General features: G+C 42.1%; 1 protein-coding gene across 2 annotated transcripts; it reads right to left on the minus strand.

The window, feature by feature from the left end:
- Window positions 1–1,204: 1,204 nt before the first annotated feature.
- igf1 (insulin-like growth factor 1) lies at window positions 1,205–19,187 on the minus strand. Of its 2 annotated transcripts, XM_068717200.1 has the most exons (5): window positions 18,642–19,185; window positions 17,037–17,196; window positions 7,296–7,549; window positions 6,302–6,337; window positions 1,205–5,336 (listed from the first exon to the last, which is right to left on the minus strand). In XM_068717200.1, the coding sequence occupies exons 1-5, from the start codon at window positions 18,687–18,689 to the stop codon at window positions 5,277–5,279; spliced, it is 558 nt and encodes a 185-aa protein (XP_068573301.1). In that variant the 5' UTR covers window positions 18,690–19,185; the 3' UTR covers window positions 1,205–5,276. The 2 variants fall into 2 exon arrangements, with proteins under 2 accessions (XP_068573301.1, XP_068573302.1); XM_068717201.1 differs by lacking the exon at window positions 6,302–6,337 and having other exon boundaries at window positions 18,642–19,187.
- Window positions 19,188–20,460: the final 1,273 nt, after the last annotated feature.

Below are 20,460 nucleotides of genomic sequence, written 5' to 3' on the forward strand. Positions count from 1 at the left end.
AATTATTGAGAACCCTCAAGGCAGCAGAATATTTTTTTCCCCAGAGCTCTGCCTCAGCACAATCCTTTCTCCAGGCTCTGCCAGCCAGCGGTGAGGCCTTTATATAAACAGGTGTGAGCCTTTCCAAATCACGTCCAATTAGTTGAATTCACCACAGGTGTTGTCCAATCAAGGTGTAGCGACATTGCAAAGATGATCAAGCACACCTGAGTTCAAGTGTCATGGCAGAGTGTCTGAATGTCAATGAGTACATCTCAAGTCTCTTAATTGTCATTTCCTCGCTCCTCGATCCTCGCTTGAACCGGAAGTTGTTCTGCGCCGCCATATTAACGGCCGTCCCAAAGCTCTTATTTAGCTCGGAGGAGCGAGGATCGAGGAGAGAGGCGGGATCTCTGAGGAGCCATGAGCGAGGACCCACGAGAACAGGCTTCCAGGAAGTGTTTTAGCGGCGGACACGCCCCCTCATCGTTCATCAGTTATGTGATTGGACGCTGCAGCCGATCGGACTGATACGATTTTTGTAAACAGCGAAGACTGATCAGATTAAACTCAAGCTTTATATTTGATATGTTTTCTGATTCAGTATCTGGTTTAAATATATGTTCATTGTAGACTGAACAACAAAAGGACCACAAACAACTTTCTTCATTTGTTAGAAAGATTTGTCTTTTCATGATCTGATATTTCCCTCAATAACTTTTATAATGTATACAATTAATGTCAGAGAGAGCTTTTTACATCATTTATCATCATTTCATTCAGTCACGTGAGGCTGATCATTCCTGAGGGTTATGTCATTTAAGAGAAACCATAATCATATTCGGGGTTATTTAATAATCACGTCACAATCACAATTTCAAAACTTAAAGACGCAAGTCATAAATATGATAAACGCATTCTGCCGTAGAAATCGATCCTGTGCTTATAAACAGAACACAGCTTATTAAAGAGGTAACAGAGAAAACACCTCTACAGTGATGATTACTGTGTCTTTATTAGTTTTTAGTATTATTAGTTACTATTATTAAGTACAGTGATCATGTGTGCAGACATAAACTATGAAAAGTCTCTCCAGCTGTTAAAGCCAACTGACAGCTGATCACAGCGGCCACCCAATGTGATGTTTGTTTTTCATTTTTAATAAATGAGCAATATATATATATTGTATGTGCTTGCTGCATGAAAAAAACTCTCCAGACATGTATGCGATGTTGACAAGTGGTTTATTCAGCAGGAATGGTGAACAATTTGTCAGTATTTTTTTTCTACAGAAGGCAATCAAGCACCATAAATAACAGTGCTGTAATCAAACAGTTTCTTGGACAGTGAGCTTCAGGGGGGCTTTGTTTTCAAGGAAAAGTCTTTGGTTTGTACTGTAAATCTGAAAATCTGGGAGGACCAGAGTTGTTCCACAACCAGCTTCTTTTTCATTTCAGCCGCCAGGTCGACTGATTATACAATTTGTAGACACCAAAGTATCGTCATACAAAAACACACTTTTTTAATTTAATGAAAATAGGTTTTAGATGTTTTAATTTGATAGGGTGCTAACAAATGTTTTGTTTAAAATAAATTAAACTCCTGGCTCATTCTTAAAGTGAGACTATGTAACGTTCTGAGGAAATAACACGTTCTTCCTCTAACAAATGAAAAGTTAAATTCATCAGCAACAAAACGCAGCCTTGCTCTGAGCAGTAGCTTCCGCAGGCAACAATAGTTGAACATTTATGCGTCATTTCCACAACTTAACTCGACTCACTCTTTTTTGTTTTTTCATTAGCAAAGGATGTGGATTGTACCTGGTGCGTTTTAAATACCATTCGTCAAGGTTCCAAGCGAGTTGAGGCAAAACCAGAATTTATAAAAGTAGCCAAGCTACCGTCAATAGCGACTGTAATCTTTGTATTCACTGCACACAGTTTTTAAAAAAAAAATTGCAGCTCTTAAAACTATACCGTACAATTCAACGTGTTTCTGGTAGACTATTCATTATAAGCAGAACATTGCTTGAAATCGTGCGGAAATTAAACATAGGATCAATCGCATGAAAACGCGCAAGAAAAAAACGCATGAAAAAATGCACGAAAAAACCACATCCTTTAATTACAGGTTACATATCTTTTTTTTTTTTTTTTTTTACAATTCTCACAGACACAAAGTTATTTTTGTATTTTACTTTTGGTATTCTATTCTTAATCAAATATCTCAGCTAACCTCCTAGTATGGAGTCTGTAACTTGACACCACGTTTCTGGCTTGTTGTGATTGGTTCATGGTTTTACACGATAATCCCGTAATAAATGTATTTAGAAAGGGGAACCTTTGTTTAGTCTTTATTGTGTATTCAAATTTGAATTTTAATAATGTTTTCCCAGGCCCACCCACAACGCTGCGTCTACTAATGCAGTGGAAAACAAAATAGAAAAAAGGACCTGGTATCCACGTGTGAGTCGAGTCGAGTTGCACCATGAAGAAATGAGGCATTAGGGAAATAGGCTTATTTGCATTCTTGCTATTTGAGCCAAGCCAAGCTCACTGACTGCTGACGGAAGCCTTGTATTTAACAGAAGGATATGAAAGAGTATCGGTATCTTCTCTTTAAACTCCTAGCGAGAAAGAATTCCTTCATTTAGATGATGAGCGAATTCGCTGACTCGTCTCTACTTGAGCTCCCGTTACACTATACAGCTCAACGCGTCACAAGCCGTGCTTCCATTCACATAGTTTTATGCAGATTTTGAAGTATCGCATTAGAGAAGTGGTCTGGAAACCAAATTCAATGAAACTGACGAATAACTTCTGACACAGCAAATATGTAGCTCCAAATATTATGCCGTAGTTGAGTTTCTCCGCTGCACACCAGTTGATGGACACGTGCCTTAATTTGCATTTTATTTCACTAAAGTTCATTTGACAATTGAATGGAAACACGGCTGTTGGTCAACAATAATTGTGTCTGATTTAAGAGAATCTTGGGAAATTAAGGCAAATTCAATGTTCTATTTTCCTGTAATTACCACTTGTAGCCACAGTTGCCGCTGTTCAGCAAAGGTTACGTAGTCTCGCATTAAGTGTTTTTAATAATCAATACCTTGGCTTCCAGCGAGGTGCATGTACACACACATCTCAGGACAGACGAAAGCAAACCATGACTTTTAACAATCTCAATACAATTGGAAGAATCACAGTTCACAGTACTTTTGTACAGTTATTTGGCAGAAGGGATCTATATTGAGAAAATAATTCAAAAACAGTAGAAAAAATAGCGTTTTGCCTTCTTGGGACCACAACATGGTATTATCTTCTTTTTTTTTTAATCTCCATGCATTCACAGATTTCACACAGATACATTTACTCGCTTACACTACTACCTTATTGAAACAGCTTACAAATAAAAACACTATTAAAATGGTGGCCACAAGGCTGTGCAAAAGGGAAGACCTCCAATTAAGCCCTGCCATCTGTCTGTCTTAGCCATCTCTTGCAAGTAACAAACTACAAAATAGCACCATTATACAGTGGATAGGATTCTTAATACAGTTTTGTTATATGAAACCATCATGTACAATGAATGATAGTAATGCATAGGTTAACATAAATGGGAGTACTGTTTGATTATACACAGGCAGAGGAGGCAGATGCAAAGATGAGATGTCTTGGGTGGTTTGTGCGATAGAATGACTGTAGATCTGCATGGAGGCTTGAATAAACAGCCGTGACCGCCAGTCCTCATGCAAGGACTTCTCAGAACTGTCTTTTTATGAATCGTGTTTGTGTGTGCTTCACCTTTGCTCACAGTTACACAACTGTCATTGCACTGTGGGTGCTTTGTATGTGTGTTTGTGTTCTGTTATATGTGTGCCGTATCTCGTATCTCCAGGAAGACTTGTCATTTTGGTTTGCAATATTTACCAAATCGGTCTAATCTGCATGTTCCTCTGGTGGACTTTGCCGCTGATTGCTGTGGTGTTTTGTTGAACTGTCGCCATGATGGCACGTAATGCAGTCCAAAAGTGACAACTGAAGTAGCAAAGTTCTCAGCCTCCCTCAAAAAACAAAAATACAACGGGACGAAATCGATCAATCAAATGTTAAACTTCCCATCTACGTGGCGACTGTTAGAGCCTCTCCTTTTGCTTCAAACTTTGGGAGCATATTGTCAATTCTTTAAGAGAACAAGAAACATATTTTACTCTTTTTAGAGCGCTTGTTGACGTGCCGTGACTAAACTTTCATGACTTGTGCTTAACCTTGAACACAGGCCCCCACTCAGCCTCAAATGTTGATCACCGGTAACTGGATTGTTGACAAACGGCTTTGTGACTGATTGTTGCTGTTTGACTAATTCCACTGGCTTATGCCAAATGTACTTTGAATCTACCGAAAGACCCATTTCTGACAACTTAACATGCACCATGAACTGACGGGCTAAAAAAAACTTATTTCAATTTAGCCTCTGGTTTATTAGTTTCTTGTTTTTTCTGATGGTGTTTGATCTGTTGTAGAAGTGTTTGGATCGTAGACTCAATCCCCAGGCTCTCAACACTTCCTGAGGTTTAAGAGGGGTTTGGATTGGACTCAAACCGTTATGGGACTCCACTTTGGGAGTTAAAGAAAGGAATTAGGGATTTGACTTAAGTTCAAGGTAAAATAACTAAAACAATGTTTAAAGTCTGATAATGAACTGGTCTTTGTCCTTTAAAGCGAACCTTGTTTTACTTATTACAAATATCCTGGGTAATGCATGGTGCATAAAGACAAACTGGGGAAGTAACTGTAATCGGGGACCGGTGACAGAGTCTCCTGTCTTAGCAAAGGAGTGAATGAATCCACTCTCTCAGAGTGAAAAGATTTACCCCCGCAAAGTTCAGGAGACAGGACACTCATTCTCAAACACAGCCTGCCGCTCTCTGATTGGCTGAAGCCCAGATATGCGTTTCCCACCTTTCCTGGAGCCAGGGGATGCTGGAGCTCACACGTGGAGGTATAATAAGCTCTTGTTCGTGTCTCAGCAGCTAAACTAGTCTGTTACATTGCATTTACAAAGAATTCCTCCCGATATGGAATGGTGCAGTGTATAAAATAATCACAAGATCCCTCATCAAACCCTTAAACACCACTTAGCTCTCAGGTTTCAATCATTTTGAAGAGCTTTTAGAACCTTTGCTAGCTTCCTCTTTGTTTTGTTTTACAGTGAACCATTCCACAGGGGTACCGGGTAAGGCCACTCCCTTCTCTCTTCCCAAGTCGCTGGGCATTTGTCCATTCGCTCCTTCTCTACATTCGGTAATTTCTGCCCCCCGTGTTGCCTCGACTTGAGTTTTTCTGATGCACGTCCTGCAATAAAAGAAAAAGACATTTTAGCCATGTAGCGGAGACACAGATAGGCTACAGGATAAATTTAGCAAGCTTTGGTAAAGATTTTGGGGGAAAGAATTGCATTGTTTGGATGGTGAAAGTAAACCTTGGTCACCTCGGTAATTACTTCTGAAATTACGATTCCTGTTTGCCTAATTTGAGTATCATTTATTTTTCAGCAGCTATGCTTTTTCGACATTCAACGCAAGTTAGCTGCAACGCTAACAATGCTGGCTCTCAAAGCTAACCGTCCACCCACAGGCTCAAAGCCTTAAATGCTGTTTCCTCAAAAACTGGTATGTCCAAAAATATCTTCTTTGGAGAAAAATGTAAATATAGAAAAACACACAAATTCCTATTTTAGTTTTTACTTAAAGAGAAAAACGTGAGGAGGATTCCTACAGCTGTAACAGTTCAAAGAGTTGAGTGGTGGAGAAGCCACTGCGCACGGAGATACACTGAACGTGATACGCTTGCTTCATCTCCGGACCTTGCATGTGTCAGTCTGTTATGGTGAGACGCCAGAATTTCAGCACATAATGTACAGTAGCAGAGTGGAGATTCTGCCTGGGGAGCGGGAGTGCCACTGGGTCTACCACAAAAACCACTTAGTTCCTTCTCTTGCTAATGGTTTTCTTTTTTGAGAGAAGGGTAAAAAGCACACGGTCGAATCTTAAAAGGATCACACTCTCCTGCAGGTTGGCAACTCTAGGATGAAACAGAGTCTGCATTTAGACCTCACACTTTCTTTCGTTGGCCAAGAGATTAAGATTTCGGAACAAGGAATATTTAAATGAATCCCTCTCACTTCAAAGTAAATACTTTTCTTTTGAAACTGTTGAGACTGTCAGTGTGGAGATTGTATGGTTTATAGTGGTTTAAACGACTATAGATGAATCAAAAATGACAATAAAATTAAACAAAGTGTCCAGTGGCGTGCATACCTTGAAGGATGAATGACTATGTCCAGGTAAAGGTCTCTGTGGGAAGAAGATGAAGCCACTAAAGTTGGATGGATTTGTGTGTCTTGCTATACGGTGATATACTGCTGGCAAACTTGAACCTACTGAGCCCTTAAAGACGTCTTAGCATATAGACTGGAAATACTGCTAGCCTCGGTCTATCAGAAAGTGCCCAGCGTTTTTTTTACTTTTTTATTAATTATTGCGCTTTGGCTAGCCCAGCTCTGTCCACAACAAAATCAAACATAAAGCTCACAAATAAACACATTTTATCTTGTTAGGTTAATCCATATAAAACTGTATGTAAAAATGAAAAGTTAAAGTTAAATGTAGTTTAACGGAGGGTTATGTGCATTTCTAGGCTGCCAAAACCCCAAACTTTTGGACGGAAAGCGCACTTGTCCAACAGCTGGTTGCACCGAAAATACAAACTCTTAGAAGCACATGGCTGATTATTATGACATCAATGGATCTTCTCTGAGGGAAGATTTGAAACTAGCACTTGAGACCATAAACTCATGTTTACAATGTTTACTGAGGTAGTAAATCAAGTGAGAAGTAGAGTCATATTTTTATAGACTTCCATACAATCAGACTTGTAGAGGCAACAAATCGGGAAGACTCAAAGATGTAATTCTGCATAATAACTAGCCATGAGTTTGATTTTTTGGATCAATGGGCCTTCTGAACATTGAGCGTTTGGGATAAGGCGCTTTCGGTCCAATGGGACGTTTTTTGGACTATTGGGGTTTTGGAATAATGGACGGTCTGAAAAATGGGCAATCCCCAACTTCATGCTAAGCTAACATCTAACCCTTGGCAAGAAAACAGATGTCAACAATTTCTCAGGATAGTTTGTGTGCATGCTCTGACAAAAGCTACCAAAATGTCAATCCTTTTCTCGTTATTCTTACATATTTCCTGATGAGCAAATCTTTTTTTTTTTTGGAGTGTATCTGTTTGGTGCTGTGCTCACCTTCTTGTTTTTTGTCTTGTCTGGCTGCTGTGCTGTCCTACGCTCTGTGCTCTTGTCCGCTTTGTGCCCTGCGGTACTAACCTTAGGTGCTCTCGGCATGTCTGTGTGGCGCTGTGCACGCACAGAGCGAGCAGCCTTGCTAGTCTTGGGAGGTGCACAGTACATCTCCAGGCGCCACAGCTCACAGCTTTGGAAGCAGCACTCGTCCACGATGCCGTGTGACCGCCGTGCATTGGGGCCATAGCCTGGTTTACCTGTTTAGGAGGAACAGCGAGAGGAGGGGTTAGTTTTGGCAACAACTTAGCTGGTTATTACAAAACTTTGCCTTTTAAGCCCCGCCAACACTTTGAAATGGTACACATCCTGTCTCTTCAGTACTCCCATCTCCCCCCATCCCTTTACCTCATTTTGAAATGTTGTAAGTGTCTTCTGGGCAGATGAAAACACATATTTAGTTTTTCTTTTGCAAACATAAAATATTTGAATATGTATTGCTAACTGCCATATTTAGCGGTACAAAAAATGTGTTGGCTCGGGTGTTCATGAACGTAAGTTGCCAAATGTTGCTGAGACAAAGAAAAGTCTGGAACAAAGTTAATTTTCCCCGGATCTGGAGGAAAATGACATTTCAGTGTCATAATGTTCGGAAGATCTGTGACTTGTCAAAAGAAGGTCCAATATTAACTTAGTTGACAACGGAGTGAAAGAATCGTCTGTCTTCAAATAATCTGTCTTCACATTCACGTCTCTCATTGGAGTTAACAGACTCAAGACCTGCCGCTGGTTTCCTAGTGACAAAACCCACGTGAACTCCATTTAGCCAAGAGGCAATAAAATGTATGCAAATCAGATTTTTGATCAGACATTTTTTTCTACTTTATATCGGTTCGCAGTGTTAATCTGTTAGCAGGGATAACAGCCGTGGTTATGGGTCTGATTCCAAAGCTATATGAACAGCCTTAATGACATGGATTTCTTCGGTGTATAATTTACGATGTATCACATTGCACACTATGGACCCTTTTTGGCAGCTGCTTCCATGTAAAAAAGGGGGCCGCAGTCACCCAAACGTTGAGAATATCACACTCAGCCATTTTGGCCCAGGTATCTTTTACACGGAGGCCCGTCCGGCGAGGCCAAACCACAAGCCCTCTGGGCCTCGATCAACCGGCAGAAACAGCCAGGCGGGCTTAGAGGCTGCACCCCTGTTGGCTCTGCCCCACTGTTCATTCACATTTTTCATTTGGCAGAAGCCGCGAGAACACAGACGCTCAAGACGGCGGCACGATTGCACCCAAGAAACGACCGTGACTACGACACCAGTAGAGGTGAGGTGGAAATGTTGAAGTCTATGTTATCGCTGGAAAAAAATGGGCAAAATATTAGTTAAAGGTGTGATCAGCTTGTTGAGTCAGTGACCACATCAAGTTACCATGACGCCAACACTCACTTCCTTTTTCAACTCCCTTACCCCCTAAAACCCACCCTCTTTTGGTGGCCTTTAGAAAAACGCAGACTCTCCATTAACAATTCCCTGCTCACCTTGAGCAATATAGCGTTGATGGGCTTTTCCCTGTTACCAAATAAAATAATAATAATTTAATATGGCATTTACAAGGAGGAAATGCCTTTCCCTCTCTGAGTTAATAGCTCTTGGCTCAGAAGCCTGCCAGTGCTGACAAAGTGCATTAACTTCTGCTCTCTGTCTGCCTTGTCTTGACAATGCTGTTCTGGACAGAGAGCAGTTTTCATTCAGAAACAGCATCTTTCTCCTCGGACACAAAGCTAGAGTGGAAGATGATGGAGGTGTGAATTAGAGGGAGGGACAGGGGAGGCTTTCATGTTGCACATCAGGTAAGAATGATGCTAAAAATACACCGTGCGTCTGCATTATTTAGGCAGCAGAAGAACCACATTCACCCCAGATCTCAAACTGCCGAAAGGGAGTGTGTTAAATAAAATAGGTAGGTGAGAAAAATCTTTTGGCATGTGCATGTGCATTTTTATTAATTTCAGTTACACCTTTCATGGCCAGGTATTACACCTACTGATTCTTTTTTTTTCAGTCATCTGAACAAACAAGCTTTTTCCTCCCTGCGGTGAGTATCATCAGTGGGCCCAGCCTTGGCTGCTGGACTCCCACCTGATATCAAGTAATGTAGAAAGAGAGAAATATGACGTTCGGCCCTGGCCGGGCGATTATATAATGGCTGCTGAAAGCCAAAAGTGCCTGGCCTGTTTCTTCAATCCCTCCCAATAAAGCCGTTACAAATTAACATCCGCTATTATTCTGAAAATAGCTTGCAACCCTGCTGCACAAACAGCTGGAAGGGAGAGGAAAATCAGCTGGCACCGGTTGTAACATGTAGGATAATCAGCTAGGGCAGGTTTGGGAAAAACATGCATATAATAATCAGGTCTAAAAGCTTTGGAAGGTTTTAAATGCTTCAATTCCATGGATAGCTGCTGTAATCCCTCATAAAGAGTTGTTTTCTGTGACTGTTGTTAAACAAATAAGGGTAAACAACTTTTTCTGCCAGTGCTTCCCGCCTGGCGGCCGCCTGGATGCTGTAGGCTGGGATCACGCACGTCGATGAAGGAGGGTTTCAGGTCAGATTAGAAAGCGTGTGTCAGCGTTTCCGCCGCCATGACGAGGCAGAGTGCAGTTATGTCGAGTTGATTTTGTGATTTACTGTAAAATGTAAGCAATCAATGGCTGCAGTGGTCCACTTAGAGAAAGTTAAAACGAAGGAATGCGCCAATGAAAAGGTATAAATGAGTATTAATTCAAAAAAGATGTAGTTCGAAAAGGTTCATAGTTTGCTTCTTTGCCAACCTGATCTCATGGGAAGGCGTATAATTAGCACATAATTTCATTATTACGCACGTTAGGCTTTTCGCATGTATTTTTATGCCGCAGCGTTAACGTTGTGAAACGGCTTTTAGTGCATCATTAAACGTCACGTCTGTACCGTGAAACGGTCGAGGCTATTTTAAAGCACCATGGTCAGGCTTAAAACAGGCAACGTAAACTAAATAAAACACTCGTACACCTCCCCTCTCTCACATTTTATACTACGTTCTTGTTCAGATGATTAATCACGCGGAAGCATTTACATTGCAGTCAGTTTGAGACTACATGGCGTAGAGAACGCTTTTCTCATAGCCTGCAAAAGGACTCACACATTGTCTCGTCTTTCATGAGCCAATCGATGAGAGCGGGCGGTTCTTTGTGGACCTGTCCAAGCTCTTCAACAGCATATTCATTACCTCCACTCTTTATCTGCATGTCAGTATCTTTCAAACACTAATAGTTTCTAGGATACATAGTAAATGCACCACTTCTTTTACTGCACATATTCAAAGTTACAAAGCACCACCAGGAGTGGCATATTTAAGTGACATAAAGACGAATCAAGAGTCCAACAAGGTTGCAGAAGTGCAATGCTCAATCGGATATATTATAAATGTCTTATTGTACTGTGGCAAAAGTTGACCTCGGTAAAGGTACAACACCATCTAAACAGCTGAAGGGATTTTAAGAGTTTCTATGGGTATATTGAAATTCTTTGGTATATTTTATGTTGCGTAGCTCTCCGTTGCCTTTCCAATGAATGTTTATCTGCAGTGAATCCAAGCTGACTACAGCCGCCGTCCGAGCAGAACACGAGCTTCTCAGAACCATCCTTCAAGTGCTTGATACTCCACAGAATGTTCCTTTGGAGTGCAGCACCATCACCCTTCTTCACAGAAAACTATGCGGTTGGTCCAACAGTCAGATAGACAACCTGTCAATTGAAGTGTTGACTCAGCGTTTCATCTGATGCCACGGCGCTGCTCCACGTAGCATCTTTTGGTTTGGTGTTTGACAGCCTCAGCACACATAGCGTTCATTCCTCCAAGGAGCGGCACTGATGGCTGGATTCCCCCATTCCAGAGTGGCACAGAAAGCATCTGAGTTTTACAGCTTGGTCATGGTCAATAAAAAACAGTGGATTCTTGGAGCCTGCGCACCGCTCTTCCTGCAAAGTGTCAAGCAGTTTACGGCTGGGCAGGGACTGTAAGAGCTGCTAAAGTACTGGAAAATACCTCTTTATCACTGGTACCACAAAGAGTTTATAGCAGGAGCGACGTGTTGCTCACTTTACGGCGCCACTGGAAGACACTGAACTAGATTTAAGTGTCACACCATCAATGTAGAAATGCGAGTGATTGGAAAGGGTTTACATGCTATGGTGTTCTTTAACTAAATGAATGACCGAATTGAGGGGAGTTTTTATCAATTTTTCTTTGTGTTCAAAACTCAGTTTTGGGTTTTATTGACAGGTGAGTAGGATCAAAAGCTCCAGAGTGTAAAGGAACCAAAAAATCCTCGACGTGTACCTAATAAAGATAAAAGATCTGAGGTTAATTAAGTGCGAAGAAAGTGTGCCTGGATTCTTTGGTGACCAATAGGTATCAATCATAAGATGTGTTAGCCTGTGGTTAGACAGTGTTGCCTGCTGTCATCGTATCTGTTTTTGCTGAATTGTTGGTGATGAATAGTATGCAGGATTCTTTGGTTCCTTTACAACTGGAATAAGGATGAGATAAGAAAATGTATGAGACTGCCTATGATGAAGAAGAAAGAATGCCACACAGGTGCAAGATATCAACTCTAAACCTTGATGATCTCTGCACTACTGCACTTGTCATGGGGGTCCTACATGGATTACACTGATGAAGGGTTTCAAAAGGTAAAGTACTGGTTAGTGTCCTCAAATCCCTCGTGTCTCAGATTCAGCTAATGTACAGATCTAAATCTGAAGGACGCCTGTCTATCCTTTTCATGAGATGCCTCTTTGTTCCGCCGAGCAGTAATTCAGGGTCGGAGAGTTTTTTTAGTTCAGGTCTTAATGGGAAAACGACACTTTTTCTCAGTGATGGAGAGGACACAGGAGGGCTTTCTTCAGATCTCAGTGCCCTCCGCTGTGTGTTCAGGTCCAGTGTAAAACTAGGGAGGGAGGGGTGGGGGGTGTCCTGATCATCCTGTAATCCACATAATCCCCTGCTGCTGTGGGACAAGGCCAAGCTATGTGTATGTTTGAGTGTGTGCATGTGTGCGTGCGTGCCTGTGACGTGGTGTTTGCACATTCTACCTCCCTGCAGCTCCAGTGGCTTTGAATAAAATGGACAGGGACAAACACTGACGAGGATGTCTCATCAATGGCTGCTAAAAGCAATTTTCCCTTTTCCTTTCCACCTTCAACTCACATGCCATCAGTACAAGCCAAAACATCTAAAAAACATATATACCACGATTCATATTTGGCAGAACTTTGTGTACCAACAATTAGCTCCCGGGACAGAAATGACGGATTCTTCCATCTTGTCATAATTCAGGAGAGTTTGCACATCATTCATTTCACAGAAATCAACAGTAAGATTATATATACGCTCTCACTCTAGAATAAATGTGAATATTTTAGCAAGAACTGATAAAATATGAAGTGACTTAAGGCTGGGAGCCACTTAGCACTCACACTTTGGCCAAAACACTTCCATAACAGATCTGATTCATGGAATGAACATTGCAGTGAAATCACCCGACGGTCCTGCCTGCTAAAGCTTTACAAAGACAACTGAGGATTTCTAGGTCAGGCTAATAATTGGAAAAACTGACTACAGTGGTATTTTTTTCTGTTTCATAGAGTGCAGTTTGTTTCATTGCCTTAAAAAAAAAAAAAGGAAAATTTCCACCAACTAGTATTTAGCATTTCTGTCACGGTTGGAAACCTTCAGTCTTAAAATGCAAGTGTGCTACTTTACTGGTGACATATGTAAGGTGGATTGGCAAAAGCACCGTCAGCACAGAGAGCCCACTGCCGTTGCAACACTTTTCTCTGGACACATTATCAATCAGAGGGCTGCCAAGTTCAACACGACCAGACTGGAGGGGAAGAGTTCAGGGAAAGGAGCACGCCTCCTTTGGCCAAGCTTTCTAGGCCACCGGGTCACATGGACGACAGAACCCAAATGAATTCTCCAGATATTGTCACGCAAACAGCCACCGGTGAATGTGGCAACCGAAGGCGAGGAGACAGAAAAGGAACGACTGAGAGAATATGAGAGAGCGAAAGGAAACAGAAGGAAGACGGTGAGCAACATATTTTCCAAGGCGCTGCACCCTGCTGCTCAAACCTCATCGTCTTTTCAGAAAAAAAGGGGATGGAGTGTTCGTGAAATACACCTCTTTTTCAACACAGGAAAATGTGGCATTGATAGATGGACGCTGTGCAGTTCAGTGACTGCACAGTGTAAGGTAATGCGGGAAAGACAAACACGTTCCCCGTACCACAAAAAGGTCTGTTCCTGTTTAAGAAGTCTATCCTGCAGGAGGATTTATGAGTTACATTGGCCTCCATTCAACACTTTCTCATGAGATGAATATGGACAGTCGTGCCGCACGTCTATAGCCTGTGAGAAACATTTACAAAGCTGTAGTAAAACTCTGCTATGAGTAGCCAACTCTTTGTCACATTCTCACATCGTCCGATCTCTGGACACCCTCAAACCTTGTCAAAATCTTGAACATTTCATTGGCTTTAAGCTACAGCTGCAGACTGCTTGGGGAACATTATACAAACCTTTAAACTGACATAGTAATCATAAAGTAATTGCAATCACCACCTAAGAAGAGAATGTCTTGTTGGTGTTAAAGATTTGATCCGTGCATCACATAGATGCTAAATGTGATGCATAATTTACTCAAAAGCTGTCTGTGATCACGTAGTCCACGATCTTCCGCCGTCTCTCAGCCTAAATGAAGAGAACATGGTCATTTATGCAAGCGAAGTGCTGCAGCGGAGGGAATCCAGAGACCAAAAAGTCTTAACTGGCAGAAAACTGGCAATCGAGCGGGCTGTCACGACCACTTCACAGCATGTGGGTGCTGCCAGCAGCATCTGGACGAACAAGACTCGCAGCTTTGCAGCAGCTTGGTGGCTCTCCAACAAACTCTCTGGCAAACGCCGTACAAAGGGCCCGATGCAGAGAATGATGTTGACTGGTGCTGGAAAAGCTGCATGAAGGGGTGGAAGAACTTTACAGTGGGGTGGTGGGGAGCAGCAGCAAGGTGCATGGTGACACGACCTCCAGGCAGAACATCGATTTTGGATGATTCTGCAAAAAGCTTTGGATGACGCTCAATGACATTTTGGAATGGTTCATGCCAACAATTAGTATTTCTACAACGTCTGCGCATGAAAACCACAATAACGTAGGACATAGTTATGGTTAGGAAACACTTGATGAATGTTCGGTGTTAGGGTTGGAGTGTGATTGGACACAAACTGGTAACATCATTCCAGTTCTCACACCCTTACTTTCCGTCTCGCTACATACAGGAAACGCTACTTTCTTCATTGTTGCTAATAGTCGACATTGGACATAAATCGTGTGCCACAAATCATTCAATATTAACCTTATTCTTAGCCATATTGGGCTGCGTATGGACAAGATGGAAGCACGCAGGCAACGGACCTGAGAGGTCTGGGGGTCCAGCTCAGTACCACGTCTATTGAGTGCTGCAGGGATGAGTCCTAAAACTGGAAATGAGTCAGCATTGGGACAGTTCCCTCGTCTCAAAGTCAATCGTTCTTTTTAATGTTTTTTATTTGAGAAATAAATTCTGTGGTTAACACAAGCTTAAGAGATTTTAACATTTTGTTCTATGACATAAAATACGTCAGCAAATACCCTCATGGTGAATTTTAAAACTTATACGCGTCTTAAAAAAGCCGGTTGCTAACATGTGGCTAAATGTGACGACTAAACGCCGACTGCTATGACTTTACAGCCTCGTTGTGTATACGCTCATGTGACCGTGGTGTAGTTTGTTTATAGCCTAACGTTAGCTTTTGACTTTGCATTTACGCTTCAAAAATCACAAAAGTGGTGTTAATTTGTGAAGATTATCTTGCTGAACAAAACAATGGGAAAATTGGCTTTTTGTCGAGGAAACAACAATTTACCTTTCATCCAATGCCAATCTGCAGTGCCAATGCAGGAGGTAGTGCCCTCTTTATGAAGGCACATGTAGCGTGGAGGTTTGGGAGGCGGATCCACGTGTTTGACTGTCATGCAGGAAACCAGTGTTTGTGTACCGTCACATGCCTGCAATTAATGTTCCTTTCCTTAGCATACGTTGTCATGCAAAGAAAATGTTTGTTGAATGTTAAAAAACTGAACTTTTTCCGGGGATGCTTTGTTGGTACCATGAGCAGGTGCTAAAGGCTGATGTTCAAGTTCAAATTACCCCCGAAATCTTTGCAGTGGCTTTTTGTTTCTTCAAACGCCAGCAAACATTTGGTGTTTGAAACGCCAAGAAAGGTGGTCACGGAGTTAAGTGAACAGGCGGCTCTTGGGAGGATTGGACTAAGAAGCCAGTCACACAAAGACGGCCAAGAATCAAAAGAAACACATGCAGGTACGTACGGTTTGCGTCAAAATGGGCAGCGGATGATATAGAGCATCAAAGCCCAGGATAAACTGCAGAGTGGACTTTAAAATGGCGATAGATCCAGTGGATAAAACTGTTGGATGGATGAGATTCTGTACAGATATTTATGGTCCCCAGAGGATGAATCCTAATGACTTTTTCTCTCTCATCCATAAAGGCTACATGGGCCACTACTACATTATTCCACTGCTGTACTGAGGCTGGGATTCAAAGACAAGTCCCCCTCCGGCCCCTAATCTTCCATCCGTCACCAAGTTCTCAAGAAGGTGTATCTACAAACCACTCCAGGTTCAGGTTGAGGCGAAAGCAATCAATTACTGGGAAAGAGAACACTATAGATCCTGCTGATTTCCCACAGAAATCTTATATCTTCTTTTCTTTTTGAAATTGGCAGCTGACAAAGTCCACCACATGTGGAAAAGCTTTCATAACTTTGGGACCGAAACCAAACCATTAATAATGGATGTTATGTCAAAACGGCACAGGGGTCACCGGGACAATCAATTCATGTAGAAATCTTCAAATGACTTTTGGGGAAATGTGATGCAAATTGGCTTAATTGGTGGATGTCAGCCAAAGAAAAGTAAATAATGGAGTTATAAACCTCAGCTCTCTTGTGTCGGAGCCAGCTATACTGCTAATGTACAGTCACACTGCTCGTCTCTGACAGAAGGATCAGGATACATGTCCTGAGAAACACTGGCAGCCGGTGGAGCATTGCACCTAACCTCGGTAGCTCCATATATCCTGTGCTGTTCTGGGCTGGTTTGTACCCTTAATGGAAAAATCTGAGATTTAAATCCTGGATTGTTTGTGGAGGGTTTTCTTTGGGTCACTTTCCCTTCTCTGGTGGAACAAAATGAAAAAACTTCACTGCAACATTTAGTTTCTACCCCTCCTCTTTCTCAGAGATAGTGAGCCAATTTCCACTTAAAGCCCTTTGCCACCAGCAGAATTGTTCATTATCAGTATTCCATATTTCATTTAGGTTTGCTTGTTCAAAATCTGGGCTCCTGTCCATCAATCAGAGTGGAGCATTAAAACGAATGTGCAGGGATGAATGTGAACTTAAAGACAAGATGTAAGAGGAATGAATGGAAGAAGAAAGGGAACATTGATGCAGGAGAAAGTCAAGACGAGATGTCAAACAGGCTGCTTTTTTATTTATGAGCTCGCTGGAGGTGGAGAGCTCTGGGACAGATACAGCCAACCTTTATGAATTAATAAAAAGGTGCACTTACTGAAATAAAAGCCTCTCTCTCCACACACAAACTGCAGCGTGTCGACCAGCTCCGCCCCGCACAGGGTCTCTGGACCCGCCCCTGTTGCCGTCGGAGTCAGGGTGAGGACGCACAGCAGTAGTGAGAGGGTGTGGCTACAGGAGATACAGCACATCGCACTCTGCAGCACAGAGAGAGGGAGAGAGAGAGAGAGAGAGAGAGAGAGAGAGAGACAGAGAGAGAGAGAGAGAGAGAGAGAGAGAGAGAGAGAGAGAGAGAGAGAGAGAGACAGACAGAGATCGTTAGCATTTCAACTGCTGTTAAAGACAGAGCCAGAGAGAGAGAGATTTTTTTATTTAATTCAAGCAAGGGAAGTCACACGTTTTAAGCCACCGCTCTCATATTAAACTGCTGACCACTGAGCACATCTGCTGTGACAGTTGGTGGCTCAGTGCCTTGCTCAATGACACATCAGTGGTGGCAACACTAAACATTTTCCCACATAAACATTGAACCCAGTGAGCTGAAGGCTTGCGTCCTTATAACTTCCAGGCTTTCGCTCCGCTAAAAAAAGGGAAATAAAAGTAGAAATAAAAGTGGCCGTGGCCACAGATGGTAACTTTACAGGAGTTTGGCGATGTGGAGGAAAATATATTGAATCCAAACTTCCACTATGTGTCAGAGTCAAAGAGTCAAACAGGAGGCTGACCAGCTCTGATGCTCCGGAGCGCCTGTGCGCAACCGAGAAGAGCGCGACCAAATTGAAAACACACGTTTCTCCTTATCATCTCTCAGCCCCTGCATGTCCTCACCAGTTAATAACAATCCATATTAATCAATTCAAATTTAAAATACATATAATTAATCACCACTCGGTAATGATGCTTAAGCATTTCCCCCCTAGTGCCAAAAAAACAGCTGTCAGCGCATTATTACGCACAGAACAAAACCAAAAGTGATTCAATTTTTAAAAAAGCAGAATAAGAGATGCAAAAAGCTCCAGGGATCTTTCCGATTCAAACTGTGAGATGGAAAACGGCTCCCCCGCCAAAACCCAGCCGAGGAAGCTGAGTGGGCCAAATATACATAATAAAAAGAATAAACACAGGACACTATCCATCGACATCACAACCCCAACCGCGCATGAAGTATTTCATGTTAAGGCTCTCCTCTCTCTTACTCCCGCAGCCTCAGGTTAGACATGTAGCACTTCATAATGCACACTCAGCAGTAATGACATTGAAAGTTGCAGAGCTGCATTAGCACTTTCTGGAGAAAAAGAGCGCAGGACGCACAGAAGCGCTGAGAATGAGAACCCATTCATCCGCGCAGAGAAACTCATGCACGATGTCAAGAAAAAAAAGAAGTCAATTTAAGCAGTAGGTGGACAATCTCTTGTTATCTGTGGAAAAAAACAAGTCATTAAAACACGCAGGACAGTTGCTCTCTAACAGCATAAAAAAAGAATACAAATCTGAATAAATCCACATTAGTCATGCATTTAAAATCAGTAAAACATTCAAACTGAAACAAGTGGTGTTCCAGTTTAAACTGAGGATGCTCTGTGCAAATGGTGAGCAAGTGAAGGTGATAATATATAGTGTCAAAGGAAAGCAGGTAAGTTACCTTGAAGACATCACATAAATGCCACTGAAAGGAAAGAGCGCTAGACATCCCCACGGGTCTCCGCAAGATAAAGCCCGGCGAAAAGGAACTTGTTTGAAGTCATTAAAAAACGGGGAGAAAGAGATGCGGGCAATGTCACATCTCAATATTCCGACTTTGTTCCATTGCGCAGGCTCGTTTTGGAGAAGTGAGATTTAGCGAACAGGAGACGGATTTAGAGAGAAAATCCCTCACATTTATCTACATTACACAGACATTTTCAACAGGAAACAGCTGGGGCAGCATTTGCCTCCTACTCGTCCTAAGTTATTCATTAAGGATTTTGGGCACATATTCAAATAACGTCATTTCTCTTTTTTTTTTTTTTTTTTCTCAGAACGGGATTGAATTTTGATCTCTCTTAAGACGTGGTTAGTAGTTCAGATCAAGACAGAAAAAGCGGTGCTGCCCCACCAGCAGCAGCTCACACTCACACAGCACACTATTCACTGCGCTGAGAGCTCGTGAAGGAGAAGTTAAAGGCGAGCTGGAGGTTTTGATGTGGCTGCTGGTTGTTGTGCGTAATTTGGCACTGCGTAATTCAACAGCCCTTCTATCCCAAGTCTGATTCGATTAACGATGAAATGAATCATTAAAGACAGTTTCCCACTCAGTCACCACTGTGCTACTGACTTGAATACCCAATAAAAACTAAATAAAAACGCTAAATACATGTGAACTGAAGTGAAAGTGATACAAATGTGGTATTTTTTTTTAGAGCAAATACAAACCAGAGATAAGCAGAAAAAGCTCTGTTCACTTTAAATTTCGATCTTCTGTGTAGGATTTACTGCTTTTTCGCACTTTGTCTCTGTGATTTCATGTCAGAAGTCATTGCTCTGGTGTTTGTGTTGAAATTGAGTCAATAAATGCAGCTTTGTCTGCAAATGAGAGCCGTTGACCCATGATGCTTTCATGATCTGAGTGACTGATGTGGAAAGAAATGTGGAAAAATAAAATAAATTTATGACGAATAAGACATTGATTTCATATCTATCAGACTTGGAACCCCCTCCTTGGAGCAAACTACAGAGACCAGATGCTTTACTGAGGGACTGGCTAACACTTGGTGGCACCCATTGTGCAGAGCCACATGTTAAAGTGAGGGCCCCAGTGTTCCCACTGTGCCACAGAAAAGCACTAATGCAGTCCCTGCCGGCATTTCAACACTGATCCAAGCACTAAACATGGGATCAGTGCTGCGACCCAATCATAAAACAGGACACCAGCATGTATCCCAGCATGCTCGGCCAGTGTGTGTAAGTGCATCACGAGCAAGGTCGGATCCAAAAAGGGGGCCGAGGCCGAAGACACGCAACAGTTCGGGTTGTTGGGTTAAAGTGGGTCAAAACGTGAGAGCGATGTCCCCAAATGACACGGACCGCACTAAATCACAGTCATGGTACATAAGCTGCAGAGGCCACTGGTATCCAAATGTAACTGAATTTAAATCGGTGGCTGCCAACATGAGTATTGAGGCTCTTTAAGGTGTCGCAAGTTAAATGTGAGGGGTCACAATTAGTAAATTGGACTTTTGTCATGCATTTTTGTTGAGATATACAGAACTGTTTTGTAAAGAAAGTGAATAATGAGACTTTTAAGTAGGCATCGCTTCGTTTTTAAAGAGAATCTGCAGACTTACACACGTTTTTAAAGCCGTTAACGCCCTCTAATCCTCTCCTCACAGCGCCTATCGTTTCTCATTTTTCACTTACTACTGTGTAGCATCACAATCACAGCACAAGCCTGTTCTCTCCTTTCTGTGCACTGGAAAATTAAT

The sequence above is a fragment of the Cebidichthys violaceus genome, unplaced genomic scaffold (assembly GCF_023349555.1).
Source record: "Cebidichthys violaceus isolate CVI_PGR_0920_01 unplaced genomic scaffold, fCebVio1.0.p SCAF_21, whole genome shotgun sequence".
Classification (NCBI taxonomy): Eukaryota; Metazoa; Chordata; class Actinopteri; order Perciformes; family Stichaeidae; genus Cebidichthys; species Cebidichthys violaceus.

Coding starts and splice junctions, on each gene's coding strand:
- igf1 (XM_068717200.1), bottom strand. CDS start 18,689: ATGTCTAGCGCTCTTTCCTTTCAGTGGCATTTATGTGATGTCTTCAAG. Junction 17,197..18,641: donor ATTTATGTGATGTCTTCAAG/GTAACTTACCTG, acceptor TCTGTGCTGCAG/AGTGCGATGTGCTGTATCTC. Junction 7,550..17,036: donor AGAGAGAGGCTTTTATTTCA/GTAAGTGCACCT, acceptor CCTCCTAAACAG/GTAAACCAGGCTATGGCCCC.